Source organism: Protomyctophum parallelum, assembly GCF_964188405.1.
Source record: "Protomyctophum parallelum genome assembly, chromosome: 5".
In the NCBI taxonomy this organism is placed as follows: domain Eukaryota; kingdom Metazoa; phylum Chordata; class Actinopteri; order Myctophiformes; family Myctophidae; genus Protomyctophum; species Protomyctophum parallelum.
This window is the reverse complement of record NC_139702.1, coordinates 8,624,079-8,638,047: the sequence shown is the minus strand read 5'-3', so window position 1 is coordinate 8,638,047 and position 13,969 is coordinate 8,624,079. Positions and strand designations below refer to the sequence as shown.

The window sequence follows — 13,969 nt, the reverse complement described above, 5'->3', positions numbered from 1 at the left end:
ACGACATCCAATGTGTGGCACTGTGGCCTACAAATAAGCAGTCAGTCATCATCATCATTCCATCTCAGCTTAGGGGGCTGCCGTCTCGCTCACTCTTTACACTTGTAAGACAAAAACAATGGATGACAAACCTTTTATTTATTATCAAAGCAAGAACTTTCCACACCCGAAAGACAGATTTTCTGATTTCCAGGCCAGAGAGATGTAGGTTATAGTCCTTGTTCTTTTATTTGTGAAACCGGTCAGAACTGTGTTTCTTTTTGAGTGACTGAGGGTTTTGTCAGTGTCTTCATGTGCGCCCGCATACATGCCTGTGTGTACGTAACTGCCATAGTCCATGTCCTATTTCAATACATCCAAGTGCTCGTCATACACACACAAGAGGAAAGGAGGAGTATCCTTCCCAGAACACATCTTGAAAAATGATACAACACTAGATTACAATTGCCAGGCATGAGAGCTTCAAGAGAAAGAAAACCTGGCCCCATTACCAGACAAATTATTTTACAGTTTCAACAAAAAAATGCTTTACGTTTTTTTTCCAAAGGTACAAAATAAAAAGGTATGAATAATATAATGCAATTGTCTTGTAAATTTTCTTTAAAAAAGAAATGAGAAAGGCATGAAACCATACCCAAACAGAAAATAAAACTAGTATCGAGCACATTTGGTCTCAACCAAAAAATATATTCTTTGTGATTTAAATTTTATTTATGACGACATTTGCAAATCCATCTCTCACTTGGGTTTAGGAAACTGACATTCCCGCAAAGTGTTTACAATTTAATCTTTAACCCAAAATGTTCTTTATTTTCTCCTTCTCTACAACTCAGAACTTTTTACATGTCAGTACAAAAAGTGTTCTCAACCTTAGAAAGAAGAAACAAAGCCCTCAAATGGGGCAAGAGTCTGGGGGAACCAGGAGGAGAGGGAGGATATGTCCCTGGGAGCGAGACGGTGTGTTTCAAGACAAAGAGTCTCCCAGTAGAAATGCTACAATCCCTCCACAAACTTCTCCAGAGTGTCCCCTGTAGCATCTCCCACCATCCCCAAGTCACTGTTCAGCCCCCCTCTGTTGGGTGTGTTAAGCTGTGGTAGCATGGCGCTCTGTTCTGGTGTTCCCATGTGTCCCTGTTCCATAGACCCTGACAGGGGGCCTCCTAAGCTGGGGTGGGGTGACCCCGAGAGTGATGGGGGCGGGTGCTGGGGCGAAGGCTGGTTCTGGACCTTCGGCGAGGGGCTGGAATGTGGCGGTGGCTGCTGGGGTTGCTGTTGTGAGGGTGGGCATGGGGACTGGACCGGCGCAGGGGAGCGGACCTGGTTACTGAGGGCGTTGGCCAGGGCAGGCTGGCCGGGGAGATGAGCTCCACCCTGGGGCTGGCCAGCCAGCAGGTGGGTTTGAGGGCTCATAGGGCTGGGCTGGCCCGGGGAGCCCATCTGCTGTTTCAGGACAGCTTGTGACTGTTGGGGAAGTTGCTGCTGCTGCTGTTGTTGTTGAAGCATGCGCTGATGGAGCAGGTTCTGGGTGGAGTCCATCCCCATGCCAGGTTGGCCCATCTGAGCCATGGGTGGGAGCTGGCCCATTGGACCCCCACCACCTCCTGCACCTGCCTGCATAGCTAGCTGTTGCTGTTGTTGCTGGATACGGAGCTGGGAGTACGTGGCTGCGGTGGCCTGGGCTTGAGGGGGAAACTGGCCAGGATGACCTTGCGGCATCACTCCCTGCTGTTGCTGCTGCTGCTGCTGCTGCTGCTGTTGCTGCTGTTGCTGCTGTTGCTGCTGCTGCCTTAAAAGCTGCCGACGGTAGAGTTCCTGGATCTGGGGGTTGGTGTTATGTGCTGGGTTCATCAGCTGCCCTTGGGGACCTAATGCTGCCATGCCTTGAGCGGAAGGTTGTGGAGGCTGCTGTGGGGGCATCACAGGCCTTGGCACCGCACCTCCTTGCATTGCCATGGCCTGCATCGCTGGCATGCCCGGCTGCTGTGGCGGCTGCTGGCCTGCTTGTTGCTGCCCAGGCTGGCTGGCATGGTACTTGGCTGTTCGCTGCTTGATGAAAGCAGCCATAAGCTGTGGGTTGGATTTCAGGATATTGAGGACTTGCTGCTGCTGCTGAGGTGAACTGGGAGACTTGAGGGTACGGAGGAGGTCCTGGAGGGCATTGGGAGCAATGGCACCAGGTCTCTGGGGTGTCGGTGGCCGGGCACCAGGCTGCTGGGGGGGCACCAACATCCTCTGGGCCAGCTGTGGCTGCTGCCCTTGTGGCATCATGGGACGTTGCAGGGTCATGGCCTGCTGTGGGGCCTGCCCTTGGGGAAGGCCTGGTTGCGGAGGCTGAGCAGCCTGCAGTGGTCCACCCGCTCCAGGCCACTGTCCCGGGGCCATGGCGGGCTGCATGACCTGGGGCCCCCGTGGCCCTGGCACCATCTGCATGGGCACCTGCATGGGTCCGGCCATGCGCTGAGGGCTCAACTGAAGACCGTTCATGTTGACGCGGTAGTTCTGCTGGTTCTGCTGGGCCTGGGCCATCATCTCAATGTGCCGGGCCATCTTGACAGCAGCTGGTGGAGGCTGCTGCTGTGTGGGCTGCTGAGCCTGCTGGGGCGGCTGTGAAAGAGGCGACGGCTGCTGGTGAAGAGGAGAGACCTGGGGCCCTGGCTTGCCTTGCGATACCGGTGCCTGAGGCTGTCCATTGCGGGGAGCGTTGGGGAAGCCTGGGGACATGACACCAGCTGCGTTGGGTGTCTGGGACTGGTTGGAGACCGGCTGCTGGGGGTTCTGAGGGGTGTTGGGCTGCAGGTGAGAAGTGGGTGTGCTGGGGGCAGTGGAGGCCGGTGGGGACGGTAGCGGCATGGTTCTGCCTTGCATGGTGGCCATCCTCCTCCTCATCATCTGGGCCTGCTGGAGGCGGTGCTGCAGCTGCTGCTGGCGAAGCTTGTGCTTTATGTTCAGGCAGAACGGTACAGGACACTTGTTTTCCTGACAGTGCTTGGCATGATAGCAACACAAAGCAATGAGTTGTTTGCACACGGGGCAGCCTCCGTTGGTCTTGCGCTTGCAACCCTTTGTGTGCTGAACCACCCTCTTCATCTTCTGGCAGGACGGCAGGGAACAGTTAGCGTTGCGGCACTGGCAGGCATGGACCAGGGACTGGATGCAGCGCTGGATACTTAAGCGCCGGCTCTCTTGAGGGCTCTTGGAGGCCTCTCCACTCTGGCTATTGCTATCATCATCCAAGCCCAGGCCCCACTTAACCATCTGGTGCTCATGGCCCTTGGCGTTGTAGCAGTTAATGCACAGGTCAAAGTCCTAAGAGTGGCAAAAGAGTGGAACAAGAAAGTTAATACAAACTGTCCTGGAAATCTGGAGGGGACTCGGTCAAAATAAGACACAATAAGACAAAGACAACAGTTCAGATTTTAAAAGAATGATTATTATTATTTAGCACCAAAATAGGAGACAGACTTACAACTCAATGAAACAGATAAATGCAATGGGAATAACCAATCTGGCTTGCCGAATTACACAGACAACAACAGTTTATAGTTTTCCAAAAGCTACAGCTCTGGCGTAGGAGCTAGACCTGTTACACGTGACCTTGATTTGATTTGATTGATTAGGTCAGATAAAAAGCTGAAGAAACAGTAGACATTAGATAACATGGCAAAACATCATGCGAGTTCTCACTACTGAAGCTGTTCCAGAGATCAGATGTTTTGAAGGAAAAAGGACTAATTATAGTATAGTAAGTTATATTAAATGTTTACTTCTCAAAACCTAAAGTCAAAATCAAATCAAATATGTGAAATTGTGTTCTTATGAAATTGTTTATGCATGGTTTGGTGTTTTGTGTGTCAACAACAAAGCATAGAACTCACCTCGCAGACAGTGCAGTGCCAGCGCGTCTCCACGTGGTGCTTGCATTCGTTGCAGGTGTAGACAAAGCGATCCTGGCCTTGGTTGTGCAGCTCCACCAGCATGCACATGCTGCTCCACTTGCACCTCCTCAGGGAGCTGAACTCCCAGTGCTTGTCCCTGGCCAGAGTCAGGAAGGCGTCGCGGCCGTCCATCAGGTCACAGGTCAGTAGGGGGTCAGGGTCCATGATGGGCGGCAGGGTGTTGACCATGGGAACGGGGTGCAGGTGGATCACAAAGAACACCTTGTGAAGAACAAAGCGGACAGGAGCGTTAGTGCATGAGCTAATACATTAATAAGGGACATGTTATGCAAACATTTAGGGGAACATCCAATCTGAATACTCACAAATGATTCCTTTCCAAAGACAAGACAACCATTTACCTCTTTGTGTTTCTCTAGGCTGGCATAAAGCTTCTGGGACAGGTCATTGGCTACATTCGGCATCCCAGGCTTCTTCTTATTGGCTCGGCTAACGCTGCCCTTGTTTTTATTGGCCTTCTTGTTGTTTTTCTTCTTGGCATTCTTGGTGTCACTTGGTGTGCCCTGTGGGTCAAATACAATGACAGATTAATCACACTCGCTCACCATACACAGGATTAAAATCAATTAAATCAAATTGGTAGGTACTGTAGGATAGTATAGATTACTTGCTATAACAAAAAAAGACGCTAGAAGATTGCAATCCACATTGAAATGCATAAAGAGATATCGGGCTGTATTTTGCATGTCTTAAGTACCAGGTCTTATTACTTAACTTAAGACCTGGAGGCGTGATCAATGCCATTTGGCTATTCTGAGTGGCTAAAGAGCATTGACCACGCCTCCAGGTCTTAAGTTAAGTAATAAGACCTGGTACTTAAGACACGCAAAATACAGCCCAAAATCTCTTCTGGGTATGCATGCTTACTGGCAAGTGACTTTTGGCCCTTTTTGAAGAGCATACATGAATAACAGAGTGCACCAGAAAATCTGTTCATATCAATATCGGCGAATATGCCAGTCTAACCACCGATCCGACACAAGGGTAAGGGGTTGATCGACAGTGTGATTCGAGTCTGGCTTATTAGCCAGACTAAGGGGTTGACACTATGGCAGGTAAATAAAATGTTAGGGCATGTGGAGTTTGCTTTAGAGTTGCCCAAACTGAGCATATCAGAGCATATCAGGTGTGCATAAGACTTTGTTGACTTGCTTTCTAATGTTTGACTCATCTGGATATCAGGCTCCACACAATCATAGAATACATTTTCCCCATCTCAATAAAAACATTAGTAGAAAGAAAATAGAAAGTAACACTTGCTTTGCTAATGACGTGTATACACTGCCTCTCAATTAAAACCGCGGGTGCCTCGGACATGTATACACGATTACACGTCTTTATGCGCATGCGCGCAGCCATTCACTTCCTTGTTTACGGGCCGAAAAAACTTTTGAAATCTACGGCACTCTCCATGGTTAGTAATGGAACATTATACCTTCCAGTTTTGGGGGGAAATGGAAGGCGGGGCTTTTCAGAGTAAAATCTGCCAGGCACTCTAGGGCCTTTAATCTGAAAATCCAGGCAAAAGTAGTGTTTAAAGCAGGTTTACAGGTGACATGATAGGAGGCTGAAGTCCTCACCTTTCATTTCACAAACCTAACCAGATTGTTAGTTGTATGGCTAACTTAGTCAACATCAAGTGATGTTGGACTTAGCCTCGGTCCCAGGCTTACTTATCTGCGAAAAGAAAAGCCTGGTCACAACCTAAGGCAGAGAAGCTATCGGCAGTTGTATCCTCCCAGGAACAGCCGTCCCCCGGATACGATATTTTCCCGACCAATCACAACACTTGTTTCATTCACGGAGAATGTAAACTGATTTGTAAAGCATCAACGATTTCACATCCGCTAAAATCCTGCAACTTCCGCTGATAGTCTTTTCAGCTTAGGTCTTGCCCAGGGTGTGTTGGACTTAGTTGAATCTTCTTGACTTGTATATATCATACTATAATTCTAACAATGTCTGAATGTCAGAAACACCGCCGTATCTCCTCATTGTCTGCACCAATCGCTCCACCTTTTCACACAGGCATTGACCATAATAATATGGAGGTCTTAACGAAGCCCTTTTTTCGATTTGACACATTAATGATTAATAATGAATTTATTAGTGAATTCCTCACACACCTCCGCCCCTTAGCGACACCTGTATCACAGGCCACCGTTCTCACTGTTACCCCACTGGCATGCTTCCTATGGCTACCGGCGCAACACAACAAATAGTGCCCTATACAATTTGGTGCCGCGCGTGTGTGTGTGCGTTGCATCTTTGGCCGTCTTCTCCTACTAAACCACACCGTTTGCACACATCTCACCATGCACAACACCAAAAGCTAGCCTGTCCACAGATCAACCACTACTTTGCATTCATATTCATGTCATATTTACAGTACTACGGCCTTCACAGTGACCGGGATATTTCCAACCCCCTATTGTCCAAACTCGCTGATCTGCTCTACACCACCTCAGGCCCCTCCCCCTCGCTCTGGCTGCTGTCCTTTGCACGGACAGGCGATTGAGGCGAACACTCTACCTTAGTAGGATCCGAGGGTTTTCTTCTTCCTCTTTGTTTGGAGTAGCCTATACCTTCACTGGATTACGTTCGCTACGGGGATGGATTACGTTTATTTTATCACCTTTACTTTGCTTTGGAGGGAGTGTTACGTTGGGAAGGAACTCTGGGGGCAACAGACTTTGTTTGGAAACACGGAACAATACAAAACAATAAGGGAGCTTGCGCGTGTGTGCGCGAGACACGGACATTTGTTTCGGATCATTCACTCATTCATTCAACTCTGTGTGTATAACTGTTGATTCCTTCATTTGACTTGAGATAAAAGGTTAATGTGAGTTTTGTTTCTGACTGTTTTCTGCTTGCTTATTTAGGCTATTTTCATTACATTCCCTTTATCAATCGTATCCTAAGAGATCATTCACAACCCGTGATTTAAATAATTCGTAGCAGTGATAGCGATATCTGACCGTTAAATATGGCCAGATATTACATACGACAAACAACATGCCACGAAGAAAACGATATCTCCTTCCTGAAGGTAGCAGATATGGTGTACCAGCATACAATAAAGTAACATTCATCTTAATTCAATTACTTTGCGTTAAAATAAAAATCATCTCCCCGCTAATCACGTGTCACCACCAGTGTCTCCAGTGATATGCATGTTGGGACTGACACAGATTAATACTGGGAAACATTTTTCTGCGCAACAGACCCACACGGATACTACTAGCTACTCTTGCGTCAGTCGACATAACTTCTTCTTTGGGAAGCATCGCGGCCAACGCGCGGGTTGCGTGGCACAGGCACCTGAAAGCCAGCTCAGACAGTTCTGACGGGGGCATGTTAACGTGAACGAAAATATTCAATAACTTCCATTTATAGACAGAATATCACCACCAAATTTACATCACACATCAATGCTGTACTTATGATTGTACTACAGCATTTCCTTATTAAACTTACGTTTAATTAGCCTACTTTTGTGCCCAACCCAACTTCACAACACCATCTGTAAACAATTTTTTTATCTCCTTTTCGTAATTGTAATGACTGCGATCAGAGCCATTTAAATTAAAAGTCATAACAATAGGTGGTTCAAACGCTGACGAAGGCCAGAAGGGACGAAATGCTTTCATTATCGATGACTGCTGCTGCAGCACATTAAAAGCTTGAAACATTATTCTATGAGTGCAGACTGTTCCTTTGATGAGATTGTCTGTTTAGAATCTGCTCCTGTCTGCTCCAAGTACTGTGGGTTGAGCGCACCAAGATTTGGACTAAGTGAAAAGGTTTGGCATGAGGCCCAAGGTCCTATGAAAAGGTTTGGCATGAGGCCCAAGGTCCTATGGGCCTTCGACAGAGATACCACAGAGAGCATCCTGACAGGTTTCAACTCTTGCCTGGTATTGGAACTGTACAGCCCTCAACTGCAAAGGTTCATTATGCTTAACAGTGTGTGAATCGTGTGTGAACTATGCAAAATTACTGTCAGGACTCAAATCAAATAAAAGTGGTTCTATAAGCGGTTCTGACCTCAGGAGTGTCACAGGCGGCGGTGTTCTCCTCCTTCTTACGCTCCTCCTCCTCCTGCTCCAGCTCCCTGATGCTTTCCTCCAGAACGTTGGGCCAGAAGTCACCTTCAAAATAGGGAAGCTCATTGGCGCTGGTCACACGGTCCTCCGTTGCCTGCTTGAAGATGTCCTGAGGAGGAGTCCAAAGATAAATGTGGTCAATTCAAACTATTCTAAAACAAGGTGTTTCTGGTGAAAAATGTACGGTATACTGCCGAATGTTCAACACTGGGATATGTTCAGGATTCTAATATGAAAGGCCATCAAAGTCCTTTTACAGTCTACATCAATAGACGGGGGCTTTTCTTTTATTGTGGTGGCCCCAAAGAGGGAGTGAAGGGAAATCACCAGCAGCAAAATCACCAGCACCAAAAGTTAACAGTATTAAAACACATGACAATAGAGCACCGAAGTCCTGACGTAACTCGCTCATCCCTTCGATTCCCCTGGTTCACGGAAGTAATTTCTCTATGGAGAATAACATGGGGTGATCTTAATATCTTCTACTATAAGCGTTGTGGTCCAAAAATAAACAAGCTGTCTCGGCGTTATTGTCACGGAGGTGTCTCTGTATCGTTTGCAACAGTCAGTCACTCATATATGATACAGTCTGCTTCTAGCGAAAATCTAACTAATTCAGCAGCAGTAACATTAGCGTTTTCTCTCAGTCAGTTGATTCTTCATATCCATATGAGTGAAGCGGCCGGGATGACATGTTCATTTTTCAAACACAGTTCTTATATGAAGCAATCTAAAAATCCTCCTATGGCGATTTCAATGCAACTAAAAAAATACATGAACCTGGGGACTGACGCCCTCTACTGAAAGTGACGTCAGTGCTCTATTAAAACACATGACAATGTGAATTCTCGCAAACCGGGATAGTTTACCAGACTGTACCTTTACTGCACAGTCACCCCCCAAAGGCCCCATCGGAGTAGGAGCTGAATGTTTATTCCCCTCCCGGGCCTATTTTCATTGAACGGTGGATTATAAACGTAATAGTTGGCCAGTGATTTCTACCTTGTAGTCGTGCAGGATCCGCTCAGCGTAGGCCTTGTCCAGCATCTTCCTGTACCACTCCTGAAGCCTCTTGGGTTTGGGGATCTTCTGGTCGGCAGGGTGGCAGTGGAAGATGTAGTCGTCTCCTTCGCTTGGTGGACATGCCCAAATGTGACCCTGGGCGTACCTGGGGAGAGGAATGGAATGGGCACCAACATTTAGTCTACTTCTATAGATGGACCACTGGCCTCGGTCAAAACCTTCATTCAAAACAGCTGCTGCATCACTGTAGGATACAAATAACTGGTTTCTCTCCTGGGACTTTCTTTCCCTCCTCGCAAAACTCTCTGCTGTCGTACTTTGTCAAAGAAAAACATGTCTAGAGACACATTTATTTGAAAGGTCAGACATGAAAATAGAAGGGTTTTTCATCTTCTGACAATGCCAAGAAGAAACAAAAAAAAGACATCAGTCACAATAAAAGGGGGTAAAAATGGCTTGGTTTCCATATAAGGCTGCAGTTCATGGAAAGGTGTCCAGTGACATTAACCCATTCTGACCGGGCATCATGTTATGCTTTAGCTATTTAAAAATAGCAGATCTACAAGCTCATATCGCGCCACCGAGTGGCGCGATACGAGCTTGTAGGTCTGCTATTTTTGAAAAATCGAAGAACGACTGACATTTTTAGAATCTGATCTCAGGTCAGAATGGGTTAATCAGACCAGTGTGTGTCCAGCGGAAACCTCGTATGAATCTGATCTCAGGTCAGAATGGGTTAAAGAGGAAATCCATCCTGAAATAGAATGCATGTTATTTCTATACCAAAGACTTGTTTGTACTTTTAACCAATGTGCACAAGTAGAGTATGTTAATACAATACAACTAGCACATCTGCAGTGGTTGGTGTTCTCCCTACTCTGGGGTCACATAGACTGCTTGACACGTATATCTGATGGTGCACAAGACGTGCTACCATCTTTATTGTTGTTATTCGTACATCTAACTATAAATGCACCAAGTCTCTGTACGTCTGTAATCCACGTAACTCGGGAACCGTTCGCCCCGCCTACTTCAAATTCGACACGTACGTTCCACACCCCCACGAGTCAGTAGCCTGGTTAATAAACCAGACTAATATCGCACGGATCCGCGGGATATTAGTCTGGGGAGGTTCAGCTTGGATTTCATTTCCAGGGAAACATTTTCTCTTTGACGCAATTGGTCAGAGCTACTGTCAGTCAAAGGTCTCAAGCATTGAACGTCACTGTACCAAAGCCCGCCCATATTGCATACCGTGTCCCTATTGGGCGCACACGTTCTCGTGTGTAGAAAATGGGCGTACAATTGAGCCTCTCCAGACCGAAATCCGCCGGTAGGCAATTTTTTTTTGCCAACGGCTGATTCGGTCTGGTTTATTAACCAGGCTAACGAGTCAGAGCCCGGGCTCTGGACAGGGCCCCTTGCCCAGTGTCCATATATGGAGCTGGCCTGTTCATGACATCATGCTGACATATTATGCATAGACTCCATATTTGGGCATGCCTGACAAAGAACTCCCAGAATATCTGGGTGGTGCATGCATGTCCAACTTGCATCGTTCCAAGTAGGCCAGTGCTCAACGGGCACCACTGTAGAGGCCCCACGGGCACCACTTTAGTCTTTGTCATTACCCATCTCGATCGAGGTTCAAACCGTGGCTCTTTAAGCTGAAGATAAGAGTGACAGTATGTGATTTTCTCATCATCTGGATGAGAAAACCCTGGAACTGTCCATAGACGTGCATAGTGGAAAAACTCCCTAGGAGACTTGGATATGGTAGTGTTTTTTTTTTAATTTATATTTTCTTGTCCCACGATTTTGTAACCCATTTTTCACCCCTGTGTCAATCATCCTGTGATGTGATCCTGGGCTCTACACACCCTCCGCCAACCTAGGGAGAGCAACGGACTTAACTCATGCTTCCTTCATGCCTGAGTGTCCAAGTTGCTCCTTTACACCTGACAGGGGGGAGTTTCCCTGGTTGGACGTAGCGCGTGGAAGGAACACGTTATTCCAACCAGTTCCTTTACCCTCCATCCGGCGTCCCGGCTGGCCAGGGGGAGGCAGTTTAGTGACCAGGATTACTGCATGTTTTTGTGAGGGTACCTACCCTCATGGTAGTGTTTATTGGGATATGGGAACAACTTACTACGGTAATACTGATTCAGAGCTGGAAACTAAACTATTATTTTATTATATAATATTGTATTGTGCACAACAGTGCATACTGTATAAGGCCACTCAATATAGAGGGGAGAGCAAGAACAGTTTAAAAGTAGAGAGAAAGCAACACTTACCCAAGTTTCTTGACATATTCTAGATAGCCAATGAGAATCTCGTGGTAGACTGCCGTTCTTAGCAGCCGAGGTCTGAAGAAGTGAATACTGTCGAGGTATGATATGTATACCCGCCTACAGAGGGGCACAGGAGTAGTTAGCAACTTAGCATTATTACTGTTTTTAACCCATTCTGACCTGAGATCAGATTCATAACGAGGTTTCCACTGGACACACACTGGTCTGATCAACCCATTCTGACCTGAGATCAGATTCTAAAAATGTCAGTCGCTCTTCGATTTTTCTAAAAATAGCAGACCTACAAGCTCGTATCGCGCCACTCGGTGGCGCGATATGAGCTTGTAGATCTGCTATTTTTAAATAGCTAAAGCATAACATGATGCTGACACCAAAATGGGTGCTCGGTCAGAATGGGTTTTAATCACATAAACCCTATGGTGACTTTTTTCCCTCTAGAACCAAATTGCTTCACAAAAAAATGCTTGTAGATTGACCATTTTCACACTACGACGCTAGGGTTTACAGTACGTTACGTTTGTCCAGATCCAATCACGTGATCGGAAATTGGGGCCGATCATTTTCAAATTATCTTAAGCATAAAAAACTTGATCAGGACGTCCTTGTATCAATATTATATCCATATCGTGATATTAGACTGGATAGTGTCTGTGATTTGGGATATTTTACTATAAAAATATAAATATCGGATCAGGAAAAATCTGTATCAAATGATCAGTATCAGATCGGGAACAAAAAAACTACAGAGACCCGAGTAACCAGAATCACATAATTTTGTCAAACAAAACAAAAAAAACAAATCCTACGTACAGTTACAATTTAGGCATTTAGCAGACGCTCTTAATCCAGAGCGATTTACATTAAGCAAGAACAAAAAAGCATGGCAATAAATCATATACATACAAAGTTGTTATCATGAGTCATACGTAAGCTAAGAACGTAACAGTGGAATATCAATATAATGGAACTATGCATGTATACTTTATAGTGCTATAAGTCTACATAAAATGCTAACCAAGTCTACATAAAAATGTCGGGGCTAGGGCAAGTGGTACGCACTGACTTAACCCATTCTGACCGGGCACCCATTTTGGTGTCAGCATCATGTTATGCTTTAGCTATTTAAAAATAGCAGATCTACAAGCTCATATCGCGCCACCGAGTGGCGCGATACGAGCTTGTAGGTCTGCTATTTTTGAAAAATCGAAGAGCGACTGACATTTTCAGAATCTGATCTCATGTCACAATGGGTTCATCAGACCAGTGTGTGTCCGGCGGAAACCTCGTATGAATCTGATCTCAGGTCAGAATGGGTTAATATTATTACAACTCCCAGTGTTGTGTGTTTAGTACAGACCTGGTGTTGGGGAAGGTGCATTCGGACCCATACTCCTGTACGTGCATGCCAAAGAAGCACACGTCGACTCCATCAATCTCCTCAAAGGCGAAAAGTGCTTTGGTTCTGTAAGGAAAGGTCTCGGGCATATCACCTGTGTCCACAAACCTGGCAACACACAAAAACAAAGTCCATGTCATGTAAACAAAAGAGATAACTAAGATACAGTTTACAAAAAAATAAATAGTAGAATGCTCATTGGATATAGGTTATTTACAAATGGCTTAAAAAAATATTGCGGTTGGAAATGTAGGTCTAATAAACATGATGATGCACTATGCAATTTGTTATTGTGAATAATGCAATGCACAGTATGACTATTATTATTATTACTATATGTTATGACTGAGTATTCTGACAGTATGACTAATGCAATATAACACAATTTGGGGTAGTTGAATTTAATCCCCTTGCTCTATTGAAATATTTAGATCCTGTGTCTAGGTCGGACATGACCTTTGACACGATCCCGTTTCTGGTTTGACCTGAATTTGCCATTTAACAGACATGCAGGCACCACAAGAGCTGAGTGGATAAATGTAAAAGCTATCCATGTAGGGTATAATCAAACAAACTAAACTCACTATGAGGTTAAAAGGGGTAGGCAAGGCTTCGTCTTGTAGAAAATACTAGTTAACATCATTGTACATAGCGGGGCTCTAAAGTCACTTTAAAGCTTCAAGATAGACTATATATATTGTTACATTTTACTGCAGTGTGTTAAATCTGCAGCCATGTTTCTTCTTAGTAGTTGTTCGTCACTGGTGTGACAAAAAGAGAGCTGAGCAAAGAGGCAAAGCTCTCCATCTATTGATCAATCTTCATTCCTACTCTCACCTATGGTCATGAAATATCACTCATGACCGAAAGAACAAGATTGCGTTTACAAGTGGCTGAAATGAGTTTTCTCAGGATGGTGGCTGGCATCGGCTTTAAAAATGGAGCTCAGTCACCCAGAAGAGACTCTAAATGGTAAATGGTGCATTTATATAGCGCCTTTATCCAAGGCGCTTTACAGAGATTGTGCATTACATTCACCCATTCATACACCGATGGCAGCGGAAACCATGTAAGGCACCAACTAGCACATCGGGAGCAATTAGGGGTTCAGTGTCTTGCTCAAGGACACTTCGACAGTAACTCTGGGGGAGCCCGGGTTCGAACTGGCAA

General features: G+C 45.7%; 1 protein-coding gene across 4 annotated transcripts in view; it reads right to left on the bottom strand.

Moving 5' to 3' along the window:
- Positions 1-119: 119 nt before the first annotated feature.
- The window catches only part of crebbpa (CREB binding lysine acetyltransferase a), a 68,215-nt gene continuing 54,365 nt past the window's right edge, over positions 120-13,969 (bottom strand). For all 4 annotated transcript variants that reach the window (XM_083765487.1, XM_083765488.1, XM_083765490.1 and 1 more), the window contains 7 exons: positions 12,761-12,907; positions 11,386-11,499; positions 9,068-9,233; positions 8,007-8,174; positions 4,298-4,459; positions 3,876-4,157; positions 120-3,306 (listed from right to left, as the gene is read on the bottom strand). In XM_083765487.1, the coding sequence (XP_083621613.1) occupies positions 994-3,306; positions 3,876-4,157; positions 4,298-4,459; positions 8,007-8,174; positions 9,068-9,233; positions 11,386-11,499; positions 12,761-12,907 (3,352 nt within the window). In that variant the 3' untranslated portion in view covers positions 120-993. The remainder of the gene's footprint in view (positions 3,307-3,875; positions 4,158-4,297; positions 4,460-8,006; positions 8,175-9,067; positions 9,234-11,385; positions 11,500-12,760; positions 12,908-13,969) is intronic.